Raw genomic sequence first — 14,085 nt, forward strand, 5'->3', positions numbered from 1 at the left:
AGGTTTTTTACTTTAATGCATTCTATGCATTAAGGTAAAAAAACATCTGGGTGCAGCTCAACCCACAGCCCCCCCCCTTATGCGTACCTGAACCCTATTTTGATCCAGTGATGTGCATAAAAGCAGCGGCTCTCCTGGGGTCTCTCTCTCCTCATTGGCTTACTCAGCCATTGACTCCTGCTGCTGTCAATCACACCCAGTGAGAGAGCAGGGGGCAGGGTGGGGCGGGCCGAGCTGCACTCTATGTGTAAATGGACAATGTCCATTCACAGGAGCATGGCTCCGTAACGAGCCTGCTTGAGTACACTCATATCAAGAGGCTTGCTATTGGGAGCACTCAGCAGGGGGGAGGAGCCAGGACCGCCATAAGGGGCCCCCCCAAAAAAAGAGGATCAGGGCTGCTCAGTGTAAAATCATCGCACAGAGAAGGTAAGTATAACATGTTTGTTATTTTTTTTTTTAATTACACTGTTTAGAATAATTTCAAATGCATTAACTGTTGTAAGCCAGTATTGCTCATGAATATTTTTTTTTTTCTCGTGTGCTTCAGTAGTTTATTTCTATTTCAAATAGCTCTTTCCATGCTCTTCTCAATAGAAACCTCCTAGAACTTAATAATTATCTCCACTTAGAAAGTAGTGTTAGTTTAAAGCACACTTGAGTTGTTTATAAATGACCTAATCCAGCACTGATGGAATGTAGCAGGCAACCTCAAGTTTCTACTTTTACAGTCTGCTTTTACAGAAAGCATTTATTGCTGCTGCCCTTGGGATGATTAGTGAACACTGGAGATGCAGGATTAGTTTGAAGAATGAATCAGTAATTGCATAGTTGCTGTGTCAAAAAAATCACCAAGCCTTATTTACTTCCAATCAGAGAAGTGGCCCTTGAACTCTGGCAGGGGCAAGTAGTGCACCAATGAAAGCCTTCCTGCTAGCAAATTTTATATAAGCACTTAAGATGTGTTTTATAACACTTTTATAAATAAGGATCAGTGTGCTCAATATATGATTAAAATATGGTTACAATCACTATACTATAGTATTCCACCCTGCACAATACATTCAGGTATGTTGTTCAGCTCCACTATCTGACTACAGTCCACCTTCAGTACAGGAAGGCGCTCAGAGCCACAACGAAGGAGAAAAAAATCCATATAGTTCATGCAGTACATTGCAAGGGATGGTCAAAGACAGGTGATTGTCAAGCTCCGGCAACTCCTGGCAAATAGACCTGGGAGAGATCCAACGTGAGAATGCAAAAGAAGAACAGCAGGGTGCCAGATTAAAAATGTCTAAAATCACCACTTTATGTGCAGCTTGTATACAACTCTATTGGCAGAGGCGAAAGGTGCACAATAAAGCAAAAAAACAGTAGTTTGGAGGGATCAGCTGCAGGCGCATAGGCAAATACTCGCCGAGATAGAGGTGAACAGCGGCATCTGTAGCCCTCGCTCAGGCCATGTACTGGAAGCCATGACGGGAGGAAGGGGCAGGCTGCCGTTCATCAGTCCCTCCAGAATGCTGTTGTCACTGTATTGTGCACCTGCTGCCTCAGCCATTGGAGTTGTATACAAGTATTTTACATGTAAGTGAGCTACACATTAAAGTGGTGATTTTATCCATTTTTAAAGTGGATGTAAACCCAATGTCATCCTTTCTATACTACTGCCATAGGGGTTAACTATAAGGATATACATGCCTCCTGCATGTATCTTTACCTGTCAAATGTCTCCCCTCTGACTGTTGTTAGACCCGAAAAACTGCATATTCTGTGGGTGGGTCTGTTGTCTGGAGCTCGGTGGGTGGAGTCCTGATGTCAGTAGACTCCCCGCCCACCTCTACACTCCTTGTCAATATGCATTTCTCCTGTGTATTCCTTACACTGAACTTCTGCTATGATCTCTAACATCCAGTGAAAAGACAGGAAAGTAACCACACGACTTCAGCATGCCAAATCATGCTGAGGTGTGGAACAGCCAATCCTTGCAGAGCTGCTGAAGAAAGGAGTGGGGGAGGGAATTAAAAAATACTGCATGTCTCTTAGGCTGGTGCACAAGATATGTAAATCACCTGTCACTCACAGCAAGGGGGAGGATTTGACAAAGTTTTTCTCAGTTTGTCAAGATTTATCTCACTGAACAATAAAAGAGGATTGCTCAGAGATGGATTAACTCTGTGTGGCAAGACTGGGCTCAAATGATAGGAAATACTCTACAGTATGATATAAAAAAAAATATCGGGTTTACATCCACTTTAATCTGGTGCCCTATTGTTCTTTTTTAAGTACAGGCATGGTGTTTTCTTGGGTTGCAAAGGACCCTCTTCAGAAGCCATGGCAAAGTTTTTATACTTGCTTTCTGTGATTTTAGAACTCTGGAGGAGAATCTTTCTTGTTACAACATGCACTTATTTTATGGGTCTGGTCTGAAGAAGGAGGAACAAGCCATCAGGTAAATATATTTCAAAGTGGCCTTCTACTACTGAACTAAAAATAATCCTAAGGTTATTTTGTCACTTTGTACCTTTCACAGATTCTCCACTAATAAAACAAAGCACCCACCAGATGTACTGACCCCATTGTGCATAGAGGTCAGGTCTTGTTTCACCCAACCCTTAAAGAGGAGCTGTGGTCATTTCTCAAAAAATGTTTAGCTGCTGACTTTTAACATACAGATACTTACCAGCCCAGGGATCCAATGCTTTCATCTCCCAGGTCAGTTCTCCACCAGTCTTCGGGTCCCTGGTGCCATCTTGCTTGTGGGAAGCAAGCTGTGACTATCAGGTGTTTCACAGCTGCCTTTCCACTGTGTATGTCTGAGATGTGCTGCACTTTCTCATTGGTCTCCTGGGACATGTGACGTGTCCCAGGTGGTTGCAGGTGAGGAGGGGAGCCAAAGTGGGAGTGTATAGCTATCAGAAAGGGGTACCTGCTCCCAGATAAAACAAAAATCCAAAAGTAATAGGGAAGGATGAATGAAACTTCCCTTTACAGGTTAATTTCTGCTTTAATGGGTGTCCTGCACTCTGCTCTCTCTAGACAAAATTTGACTGGCAGAGCTCCTTCTACACTCTCTTCTCTTCACTTTGTACCCACTACAGGTGGGAAGGTATTCACATTTGTCATCAATAAAAACAGTTTACTTCACAGACTACAATTGTATGTGAATACTGCTGGGATCCAGCTTATAAAAAAAGTCTGCAATACAGTTTATTTGACATGTTTAATTTAAATGAGCATCTTTAGGAGTGGCAGATGATTAATTCTTCAGAAAATTACAATGACCTTAGGTAAGCATCCTGATAACATCAAAAAAGAGTTAAAAGCCCTCAATTTATTGAATTTTGCCCAAGAACAAAATGAAAATCCTGAAGTGATTATGTTTACAGCTATAAAAAACTAAGCTCTGTTGCAGAGGTTGTATAAGCTTAGAGAAATCTCTAAGAAAGAAACATGGTGGATTTATGAGCTTAAAATACAGACTGAATGTAGAGTGGGACATCAATTGTTTTCTGGATTATTCCTAGCCATGGAGGGAGTATAATATTTTATTTTTTCAATTAATATAAGTGTTTGGTTGTGAGAACACCTTTAGGCTTAATATATTACAATATTCCACTTAAGGTATCTTTATGAAATTATTTATATTTTAAAATCTTCTTGCAAGTGTATACTGGTTTTGAACATGACATTTGTTATGCTAACGACTACAGCTGAGGAGTTTAACAATTTATTGAAGGATTCAGAATCTGCACCATAACCCCTGAATAAGCTCAGTTGAACAAAACATGTCAGGTGGACTGTGGTAAAGAAGATTCTCTAAGCTGGACTGGAGGATGTATGCAATTTTTTTTTTTACAAATTTAGGATTTTGTGTTCAGTTTTATATGATCATTTTAATTGTTACATTTTGAGAATTATATTTGCACTATTAAGTGCCTTTTTTCTTTAAATATTTTTTAAGCTCACAATAGGTGTACCTCGAGGATCCCAGGAGTATTCACACACTTGTAGGAGTAGGCTGTCATAGTCTGTGATGTAAACAGCCTTGATTGATGGCAAATACATATACTGTGTACTCCTATTTGTAGAAGGTACGCATTGTGGAGGAAATTCAGACATCTGCCAGTCTAGTTTCCTAGAGATAGTAGAGTGCAGTACACCTAATAAGGGTTTGACCCTGACCTATGCACTATGGGGTCAGTACCTCTGGTGAGTGCTTTATTTAAATGGTGGAGCAAAGTTCATATAAAAAGATGCAAAGTGACAAAATAAACACCAGGGTGTTAATTTCTATTGACTTACAAGTTCACAGCGTTGCATACCATTCTTAATGAATGTTTGAAAAATGGTATATTGTCTGTTTACATTGGCTGCTAAATAAGATTGGATAGCGTGGAATTTAAAGAAATTGTTTATTAATTAGTGGTTCTTAGTTGTTTATTGATGCAATAATGAACAGTGTTTATAATTGGATTTGAGGTTTTCTGCACATTACCAGCCCTTTTCACATTTAGTACGTGTTTGCATTTATAGTTTCCTGAGATTTAAATGCAAAATGTTTTACATTTATGAGTAACCAGAATGTGTCACCATTGCGAATAGTTAGCAAATAAGCATGGAAATATCTATGAACAATATCTCCCTATTATTGGCATTGCCAGTTAAGATACCAGTGGTTCAGCAGATACAAGAAAAGTATTGGTGTTTCTTTCCTAAAATAGAGTTTACAAAATGAAATTTCACAGAGACTAGAGTAAATAATGTGCTCCAATCATGTAGAAGAAAAACATGTTTTTTTTTTGCAACTGAAGAGGACTCAATGAAGTTAAATTATTAAAGGATTATAGATTAATAATTTAGTAAAATGGATGAACAAGTAAAAGTGCCCTAAATGTTATCAAAATGTAGGTAGCCTACAAAGTAATGATGCAATGCTATATAGTCCCATCCCAAATCTAACACATGAACACCTCTTATGCGCTGTACACGCGGTCGGAAATTGATCGGACATTCCGACAACAAAATCCATGGATTTTTTCAGACGGATGTTGGCTCAAACTTGTCTTGCATACACACGGTCACACAAAGTTGTCGGAAAATCCGATCGTTCTGAACGCAGTGACGTAAAACGCGTACGTTGGGACTATAAACAGTCCCAGTAGCCAATAGCTTTGGTCTCTTAATTTATTCTGAGCATGCGTGGCACTTTGTGCGTCGGATTTGTGTACACACGATCGGAATTTCCGACAACGGATTTTGTTGTCGGAAAATTTTATAGCAAGCTCTCAAACTTTTTGTGTCGGAAATTCCGATTGAAAATGTGTGATGGAGCCCACACATGGTCAGAATTTCCGACAACAAGGTCCTATCACACATTTTCCGTTTACTGAGGGCAAATAGGCTGTTTACTTTGCAAGGGAAGTTGCACTTTGAAAGAGAATATTCCCTAGAGGTTAGTGAATAAAGTGAAGCTCTGCTGACTTACATCATCCAATCATGTGCAAGCAAAAATGCTGTTTTCTTTTAATTCCCTTGAAATGTAAAAAAAAATCTGGGGGCAAATTCCCTTGCAAATTCTCTTGTAAAGTGAATAGAGTGATTTTTTTTTTATAGTAAAACATCCTCAATAAGTTTACTAGCATACTCCAATATCATTTTGTCTCTTTTAATAGATTCATTATTACAGAATGCCGTTATTAGCATCAAGTTATTCAAAGAAAGACGCTAAAAATTACTTTGTAGTTGTGATCATGTCATTACTGTAATTACTGGAATGTGTGGAATGTGCATAGGTACACATTGAATGTATTCTGTGCCCTATATCCTAACTGTGTGAAATGAAAGTATGCTGTTGTGCATAGCTAACAGACTCTGCTTCTTAATTTGGGGTTTACACTAGATGTATGACAAATGGACTACATGGCATTCAGTTTTTTTTTAATAATCCTGCCCACATACATGCAATCACCTGATCAGATTGAACTGATATTATGAGTCAGGCAATGTCAGTAGGTCACTGGACATACATTACATTGGCCAGACTTGTATCATATTTACACCAAGATCAGATTCAGTCTTTATCTATGATAGGATTTGTAACTATTTTCTTATGCTGATATTCTACTCACTCATGCTTGGTGTTTTGTTCTATTCATTCCAAATTACATTGAAACCTACCCAAACTACCATCAGTTTAATTAAAATGTTCACTGGATTTTTCATGCTCTTAAATAATCAGATCCAAAAAGTCTGATTATAGCACACTCAAAACATCCAAATATAATAAATAAAAACTGTCCAACTTTTCTGATTATTTTCAGTTCATCTTGAATAGGGATGAGCCGAACACCCCCCGGTTCGGTTCGCACCAGAACCCGCGAACGGACCGAAAGTTCGCACGAACGTTAGAACCCCATTGACGTCTATGGGACTCGAACGTTCGAAATCAAAAGTGCTCATTTTAAAGGCTAATTTGCATGGTATTGTCCTAAAAAGGGTTTGGGGACCCGGGTCCTACCCCAGGGGACATGTATCAATGCAAAAAAAACTTTTAAAAACGGCCGTTTTTTCGGGAGCAGTGATTTTAATGATGCTTAAAGTAAAAAAAAAAAAGTGAAATATTCCTTTAAATATCGTACCTGGGGGGTGTCTATAGTATGCCTGTAAAGTGACGCGTGTTTCCCATGTTTAGAACAGTCCCTGCACCAAATGTCATTTTTAAAGGAAAAAATCTCATTTAAAACTGCTTGCGGGTTTAATGTCATGTCGGGTCATGGCAATATGGATGAAAATCAGTGAGACAAACGGCATGGGTACCCCCCAGTCCATTACCAGTCCCTTTGGGTCTTGTATGGATATTAAGGGGAACCCCGCACCCAAATTAAAATAAGGAAAGGTGTGGGGCCACCAGGCCCTATATACTCTGAACAGCAGTATACAGGCGGTGCAAACAAGACAGGGACTGTAGGTTTGTTGTTAAGTAGAATCTGTTTGTAATTTTGAACATTTTTAACGTGTTTAGCTCCAGCCAAAAAATCTTTTCTAAGCTTTTTGGAAAACATAGGGAAGGGTTATCACCCCTGTGACATTTGTTTTGCTGTCTTTCCTCCTCTTCAGAAGATTTCACCTCACTTTTTTGTCCCAATGAAAAATGTTTTTTGAAAATTTGGGTTTTTTTGTGGAACAAGGATTGGAAAGCATCAGTGGAAAGGAGAACTTGTTTTCCCATATTAACTCTTACAGGAGAGAATTTCCCTTCCTAGGGGTAGATTTCATCTCACTTCCTGTTGTCTCCTTCCGTTTGCAAGTAGGAGTCGTTTGTAAGTTAGATGTTTGAAAGTAGGGTCCTGCCCTATATACTCAGCAGAAATTTGGGCCTTAGGTGTTGCTGTGGCCACAACACTGTAAGCCCTCACAGGGCCCTGCTGTGAAATATTAGATCAAGAATTGTAATTACATGCCCCTGTTGAACAGGAGCTGAAAAATTAGGCCTTAGGCACTGGTGCTGGTGCCACAACACTGCAACCCCTCACAGACACTCTAGTTGGAACGCAGGAACGAGCCCTGCTGCAAATTATTGCTTCAAAAATTGTAATTACACGCCCCTGTTAGACAGGGGCAGAAAAATTGGGCCTTAGGCACTGGTGCTGGTGCCACAACACTGCAACCCCTCACAGACACTCTAGTTGGAACGCAGGAACGAGCCCTGCTGCAAATTATTGCTTCAAAAATTGTAATTACACGCCCCTGTTAGACAGGGGCAGAAAAATTGGGCCTTAGGCACTGGTGCTGGTGCCACAACACTGCAACCCCTCACAGACACTCTAGTTGGAACGCAGGAACGAGCCCTGCTGCAAAGTATTGCATCAAAAATTGTAATTACACGCCCCTGTTAGACAGGGGCAGAAAAATTGGGCCTTAGGCACTGGTGCTGGTGCCACAACACTGCAACAAGCTATCAGCGTGATGATTGAGGAGGAAGAGGATAATTACTCAGGGATAGTCACTCAGCATCAGCATAGGCAGTCTTTGAAGGGATCTGAGATTTCAAAAAAAATTATTCGGTTACATCAGCATCAGGTGCTTGGTAGCTGGTGGTGATCCAAGACTCATTCATTTTTATGAAGGTCAGCCGATCGACCGAGTCGGTGGACAGACGCACCCTGTGATCGGTTACCACGCCTCCAGCAGCACTGAATGTGCGTTCCGAAAGAACGCTGGATGCAGGACAGGCCAGTAGCTCAATTGCATACTGTGCAAGCTCTGGCCAGTGATCCATCCTCAAGACCCAGTAACCCAGAGGATTTTCGGTGGGAAAGGTGTCCAAGTCTGATCTTGCCCCTAGGTATTCCTGCACCATGTAAAACAGACGCTGGCGATGGTTGCTGGAACCGATCATACCTTGGGGCTGCGGACCAAAAAATTGTCTGAACGCATCGGTCAGACGGCCACCTTCTCCACCGCTCCTTCTTTGACTGACCGAAGCCTCAGCAACACGTTGTCCAGAAACAGGAGTTTGTAACCTCCCAGTCTCTGGGAACGCGTTGCACAGACCTTTCTGCAAGGCCTCCCGAAGATGTTTCATCCTCTGCTCCCTCTGCGATGGCAAGATAAGGTCCGCAACCTTACCCTTGTAACGTGGATCAAGGAGGGTTGCCAGCCAGTATTGGTCCTTCTCCTTGATACCACGAATACGAGGATCCTTACGCAGGCTTTGCAGGATCAGGGAGGCCATGCAGCGTAGGTTTGCTGAGGCATTCGGTCCGGAGTCCTCTGGGTCACTAAGAACGACATGGTCCGCAGCCACCTCCTCCCAGCCACGTACAAGTCCATGTGTTTCTTGGGACTGATCCCTTAAAGACTGCTGCTGATGCTGAGTGCCAGGCTCCACCTCCATACTGACACAATCTTCCTCCTCCTCCTCTTCCTCCTCGTCCTCTTCCTGTGTGATCGGCGGGCACGCAGGAACACTGTCTGGATAAAGGGGGCCTTGAGAGCTAAGGAAGTCCTCCTCTTCCTGCCTCTGTTCTGCCTCAAGTGCCCTGTCCATTATTCCACGCAGCGTGTGCTCCAACAGGTGGACAAGGGGGACAGTGTCACTGATGCATGCACTGTCACTGCTCACCATCCTCGTGGCCTCCTCGAATGGTGACAGGACAGTGCATGCATCCCTGATCATGGCCCACTGGCGTGGGGAAAAAAAACCAAGCTCCCCTGACCCTGTCCTGGTGCCATAGTCGCACAGGTACTCATTTATGGCCCTCTGCTGCGTGTGCAGCCGCTGCAGCATGGCCAACGTTGAGTTCCACCTGGTGGGCATGTCACAGATTAGGCGGTTCTTGGGCAGGTTAAACTCCTTTTGGAGGTCCGTCAGCCGAGCACTGGCATTATATGACCGGCGGAAATGCACACAGACTTTCCTGGCCTGCCTCAGGACATCCTGTAAGCCCGGGTACCTGCCCAAGAACCGCTGCACCACCAAGTTAAGGACGTGAGCCAAACAGGGCACATGGGTCATTTGTCCCTGTCGGAGGGCAGAGAGGAGGTTGGTGCCATTGTCGCAAACCACCATTCCTGCCTTAAGTTGGCGTGGCGTCAACCACCTCTGAACCTGCCCCTGCAGAGCTGACAGAACCTCTGCCCCAGTGTGGCTCCTGTCCCCCAAGCACACCAGCTCAAGCACCGCATGGCATCTTTTGGCCTGCGTACTTGCGTAGCCCCTTGAACGCCTACGGAGCACCGCTGGTTCCGAGGAAGAGGCCATGGAGGAAGAAGAAGAGGAGGGGGTGGAGGAGAGAGGTGTGTCACAATCAGCATTTTGGAGGCGTGGTGGCGGAACAACCTCCAACACTACTGCACCTTGTCCTGCATCCTTCCCAGCTGCCAGCAGAGTCACCCAATGCGCCGTGAAACTTAGGTAACGTCCCTGTCCATGCCTGCTGGACCATGAGTCAGCGGTAATATGCACCTTACCGCTGACCGCCCTGTCCAGCGAGGCATGGACATTGCCTTCCACATGCCGGTAGAGAGCCGGAATCGCCTTCCGTGAGAAAAAGTGGCGTTTGGGTACCTGCCACTGAGGAACCGCACATTCCACAAACTCACGGAAGGGGGCAGAGTCTACCAACTGAAAAGGCAGCAGTTGAAGTGCTAGCAATTTTGCCAAGCTAGCATTCAACCGCTGGGCATGTGGATGGCTGGGAGCAAACTTCTTTCGGCGGTGCAGCAGCTGGGGCAGGGAAATTTGCCTGGTACAATCTGACGTCGGTGTACCAAAAGCAGATTGCCCACAAGTACTTGGCTGTGACACACCTAATTCTACACCTTCATTCCTCTCACTGCAGGTCTCAGAGAGGACTGAAGGTCTAGTGGGGTTGGAAATCTCAGCTGATGAGGAGCAAGGAGAGATCCTCTTTGTTCTTTGGTGTGGGTCTTTTAGATACGCTTGCCAACGAACTGCATGGCAGGTCAACATATGTCTGGTCAAGCATGTGGTACCCAAGCGGGAGATATTTTGGCCACGCGAGATACGCTTGAGACATATGTTGCAAATAGCAGCGGTGCGATCTGATGCACTCGTCTCAAAAAAGGCCCACACCAAAGAACTTTTTGAATAACGCGCAGAGACTGCAGCGCCCTGCACATGTGGAGCTTTGGGGTGTGATGCAGTCAATGTGCTGCCCTTAGGCTGGCCCCTGGAGGGCATCCTGCCTCGTTGGTGATGTGCTGCCGCCTCCTCCTCCTCCTCCTCCTCCTCCTCCTCCTCCTCCTCCTCTCTCCTATCAGGCACCCACGTTGAGTCAGTGACCTCATCATCCCCTCCCTCCTCATCACTGGAGCAAACCTGGCAGTATGCTGCAGCAGGGGGAGCATGACTGCCAGATTGCTGTCCTTCTTGGGCACCCCCTCTGTCCGCGCTCATGTTACTGCCTTCATCGAGCTCAGTATCGTCATCAGAGCCTTCCAAACGCTGGGCATCCTCCTGGAGCATGTACCCAACACTGTGGTCAAACAGTTCGAGGGAATCCTCATGAGGACATGGTGGAGCTAGGGAAGGAGTCACTGATGACATTGAGCTGAGGGAAGAGGCCGCTGCTTTGCCAGACAAAGCACCCTGGGCATGGGTGAGAGAGGATGAGGAGGATGAGGACGGCTTGGTCATCCACTCGACCAAGTCTTCCGCATGTTGCGGCTCAACATGGCCAGCTGCCGAAAAAAAGGCCAAGCGTGTCCCATGGCCACGTGCTGATGAGGATGCACCGTCTCCACGACCAGCACTAGACACAGAGCCTGCTTGCCCTCTCTTATTGGCTTGTGACTGTCTGCCTCTCCTTCTTGGCCTTCCAGACATACTAATGGCCTGTAGCTGCACTAAGCTGGGATAGAACACCTGTAATTTTCTTCAAGTAGCTTTATATACTGTAACCAGACAAGCCTGCCTGTCAGTAGGAAGATAAGAGGAACGGATCTAGCTGAACACTGTGAGCAGGACGCACTGTACTAAATGTAAATAGTCTAGCTGCCTGACCGTGGTACTAATAGGATCAAATAGAACACCTGTAATTTTCTTCAGGTAGCTTTATATACTGTAACCAGACAAGCCTGCCTGTCATTAGGAAGATAACAGGAACGGATCTAGCTGTACACTGTGAGCAGGACGCACTGTACTAAATGTAAATAGTCTAGCTGCCTGACCGTGGTACTAATAGGATCAAATAGAACACCTGTAATTTTCTTCAGGTAGCTTTATATACTGTAACCAGACAAGCCTGCCTGTCAGTAGGAAGATAACAGGAACGGATCTAGCTGTACACTGTGAGCAGGACGCACTGTACTAAATGTAAATAGTCTAGCTGCCTGACCGTGGTACTAATAGGATCAAATAGAACACCTGTAATTTTCTTCAGGTAGCTTTATATACTGTAACCAGACAAGCCTGCCTGTCAGTAGGAAGATAACAGGAACGGATCTAGCTGTACACTGTGAGCAGGACGCACTGTACTAAATGTAAATAGTCTAGCTGCCTGACCGTGGTACTAATAGGATCAAATAGAACACCTGTAATTTTCTTCAGGTAGCTTTATATACTGTAACCAGACAAGCCTGCCTGTCAGTAGGAAGATAACAGGAACGGATCTAGCTGAACACTGTGAGCAGGACGCACTGTACTAAATGTAAATAGTCTAGCTGCCTGACCGTGGTACTAATAGGATCAAATAGAACACCTGTAATTTTCTTCAGGTAGCTTTATATACTGTAACCAGACAAGCCTGCCGGTCAGTAGGAATTTAACAGGAACGGATCTAGCTGAACACTGTGAGCAGGACGCACTGCATTAAATGTAAATAGTCTAGATAGAAGATAACAGGAACAGATCTAGCTAAACTGAATACAGTGTATATATATATATGCAACACCTGGGATGCATATATATACACAATACACTGTAAGTGCAGCTAACTGACTGACTGTTCTGCCTAATCTATCTAACTCAAATCAAATGACACTGTCTCTCTCTCTCTCTATCTCTCAGCACACCGGAACACACACTACACAGGGCCGCCGTGCAGGCGGCCTTATATAGTGTGGGGTGTGTACTAAATCCCCTGAGCCATAATTGGCCAAAGCCACCCTGGCTTTGGCCAATTACAGCTCTCTCTACTGACAGCGCTGTGATTGGCCAAGCATGCGGGTCATAGTGCATGCTTGGCCAATCATCAGCCAGCAATGCACTGCGATGCCGCAGTGAATTATGGGCCGTGACGCGCCACACGAATTTAGCGCGAACGGCCCATAACGTTCGCAATTCGGCGAACGATCGAACAGCCGATGTTCGAGTCGAACATGGGTTCGACTCGAACACGAAGCTCATCCCTAATCTTGAATAAATGGTTTGAAAATTATTGCAATGCCATGTACACATGCTGCAAACTATTTCACAGAGCAAAGCGCCAAAGGGAATGTATTGAAACAATGTGTGGGAATCTTCATAGGAAACATCTACTACTGTATATCAGACAGTGTAGGGTAGCCTTTTTCAACCACGGTGGGCACCCTGGAGTGCCTTCAGGTTTCTTCAGGAATGCCTTGGCAAAATGCCTACAGTTCCTAATTTTTTTATACAGGCCAGTGGGTAGATGAAGCCTGCCTTTTAGTTGCATCAAGCCACATGTTTTCATTGTGCACCATTACAACCTTCTAGCCCCCCGGCGTCATAACAACCAATGATGTAATTGGTTGATAAGGAGAACGTTTGGTGCCTGCACTGCCTTCCCCTGCCCCTCTCTGTCAGCACTGGGGTCACATTAGCTGAATGAGGGAGGGAAACTGAGGGAGAAGAGAAACATTGGAACAATATTCAGTACCAGTGTGCAAAGGTTCATTTTCTTTGGAAGAATAAATCATCTCTAATATTGGGTGTCCTACATGTGTGAATGTTGCTACATTATGTAAAACTACTAGTTTAGCTTTTTACATTTTAGGATGGGGTGCCCCAAGATTGTGCATAATTTCAAAGGGTGCCTTGATCGAAAAAAGGTTGAGAAACACTGGGTTAGGAAACCAGTTCTAAATGGTGTTGTTCCCATTTAAGGTAATTTGCACTGGCAGTATCTGCCCACACTTCTTATTTCCAGCTTCCATCCACATAGAAAAAACAAAACAAAAACAAAAGACAGAGGTGCCAGCAATTACCCTCTAATAATTAGTGTATAGAAACCAGTGGCAGCTGGTGAAGTCTTAGGATGGGGGGGCGCCAGACCCCGCCCTTCCTTTTTGACCCCTCCCACTTGATGGAAATGGCCGTGGTCTCAGTGAAATAGTGGGCTTGACTTAAATGGGTGTGGCTCTAAGGGGGTGTGGTTAGCGTCTGAGATGAACGAGGGATGGAGGGAGAGGGAGGGAGAGAGGGAGAGAGAGATGGAGGGACAGCAGGCCCAGATCCTACACAACAATAGAAATGTGTATTCCAGAAAGTTTAACAATCAGCAGATAAAGATACTCCAAACACCTTGTATTAGCGCTTCAATCATCCCTGCACCATGGTTGTTATGGTGTCAGGATGATTGAAGCGCATTATTTCTA

At 44.4% G+C, this 14,085-nt stretch overlaps 1 protein-coding gene across 2 annotated transcripts in view; it reads left to right on the forward strand.

The window, feature by feature from the left end:
* LOC141139842 (probable cation-transporting ATPase 13A4) overlaps window positions 1-14,085 on the forward strand; it is a 236,787-nt gene that overhangs the window by 60,351 nt on the left and 162,351 nt on the right. For both annotated transcript variants that reach the window (XM_073626366.1, XM_073626365.1), the window contains exon 6: window positions 2,372-2,452. In XM_073626366.1, the coding sequence (XP_073482467.1) occupies window positions 2,372-2,452 (81 nt within the window). The remainder of the gene's footprint in view (window positions 1-2,371; window positions 2,453-14,085) is intronic.

The sequence above is a fragment of the Aquarana catesbeiana genome, linkage group LG04 (assembly GCF_042186555.1).
Source record: "Aquarana catesbeiana isolate 2022-GZ linkage group LG04, ASM4218655v1, whole genome shotgun sequence".
Classification (NCBI taxonomy): Eukaryota; Metazoa; Chordata; class Amphibia; order Anura; family Ranidae; genus Aquarana; species Aquarana catesbeiana.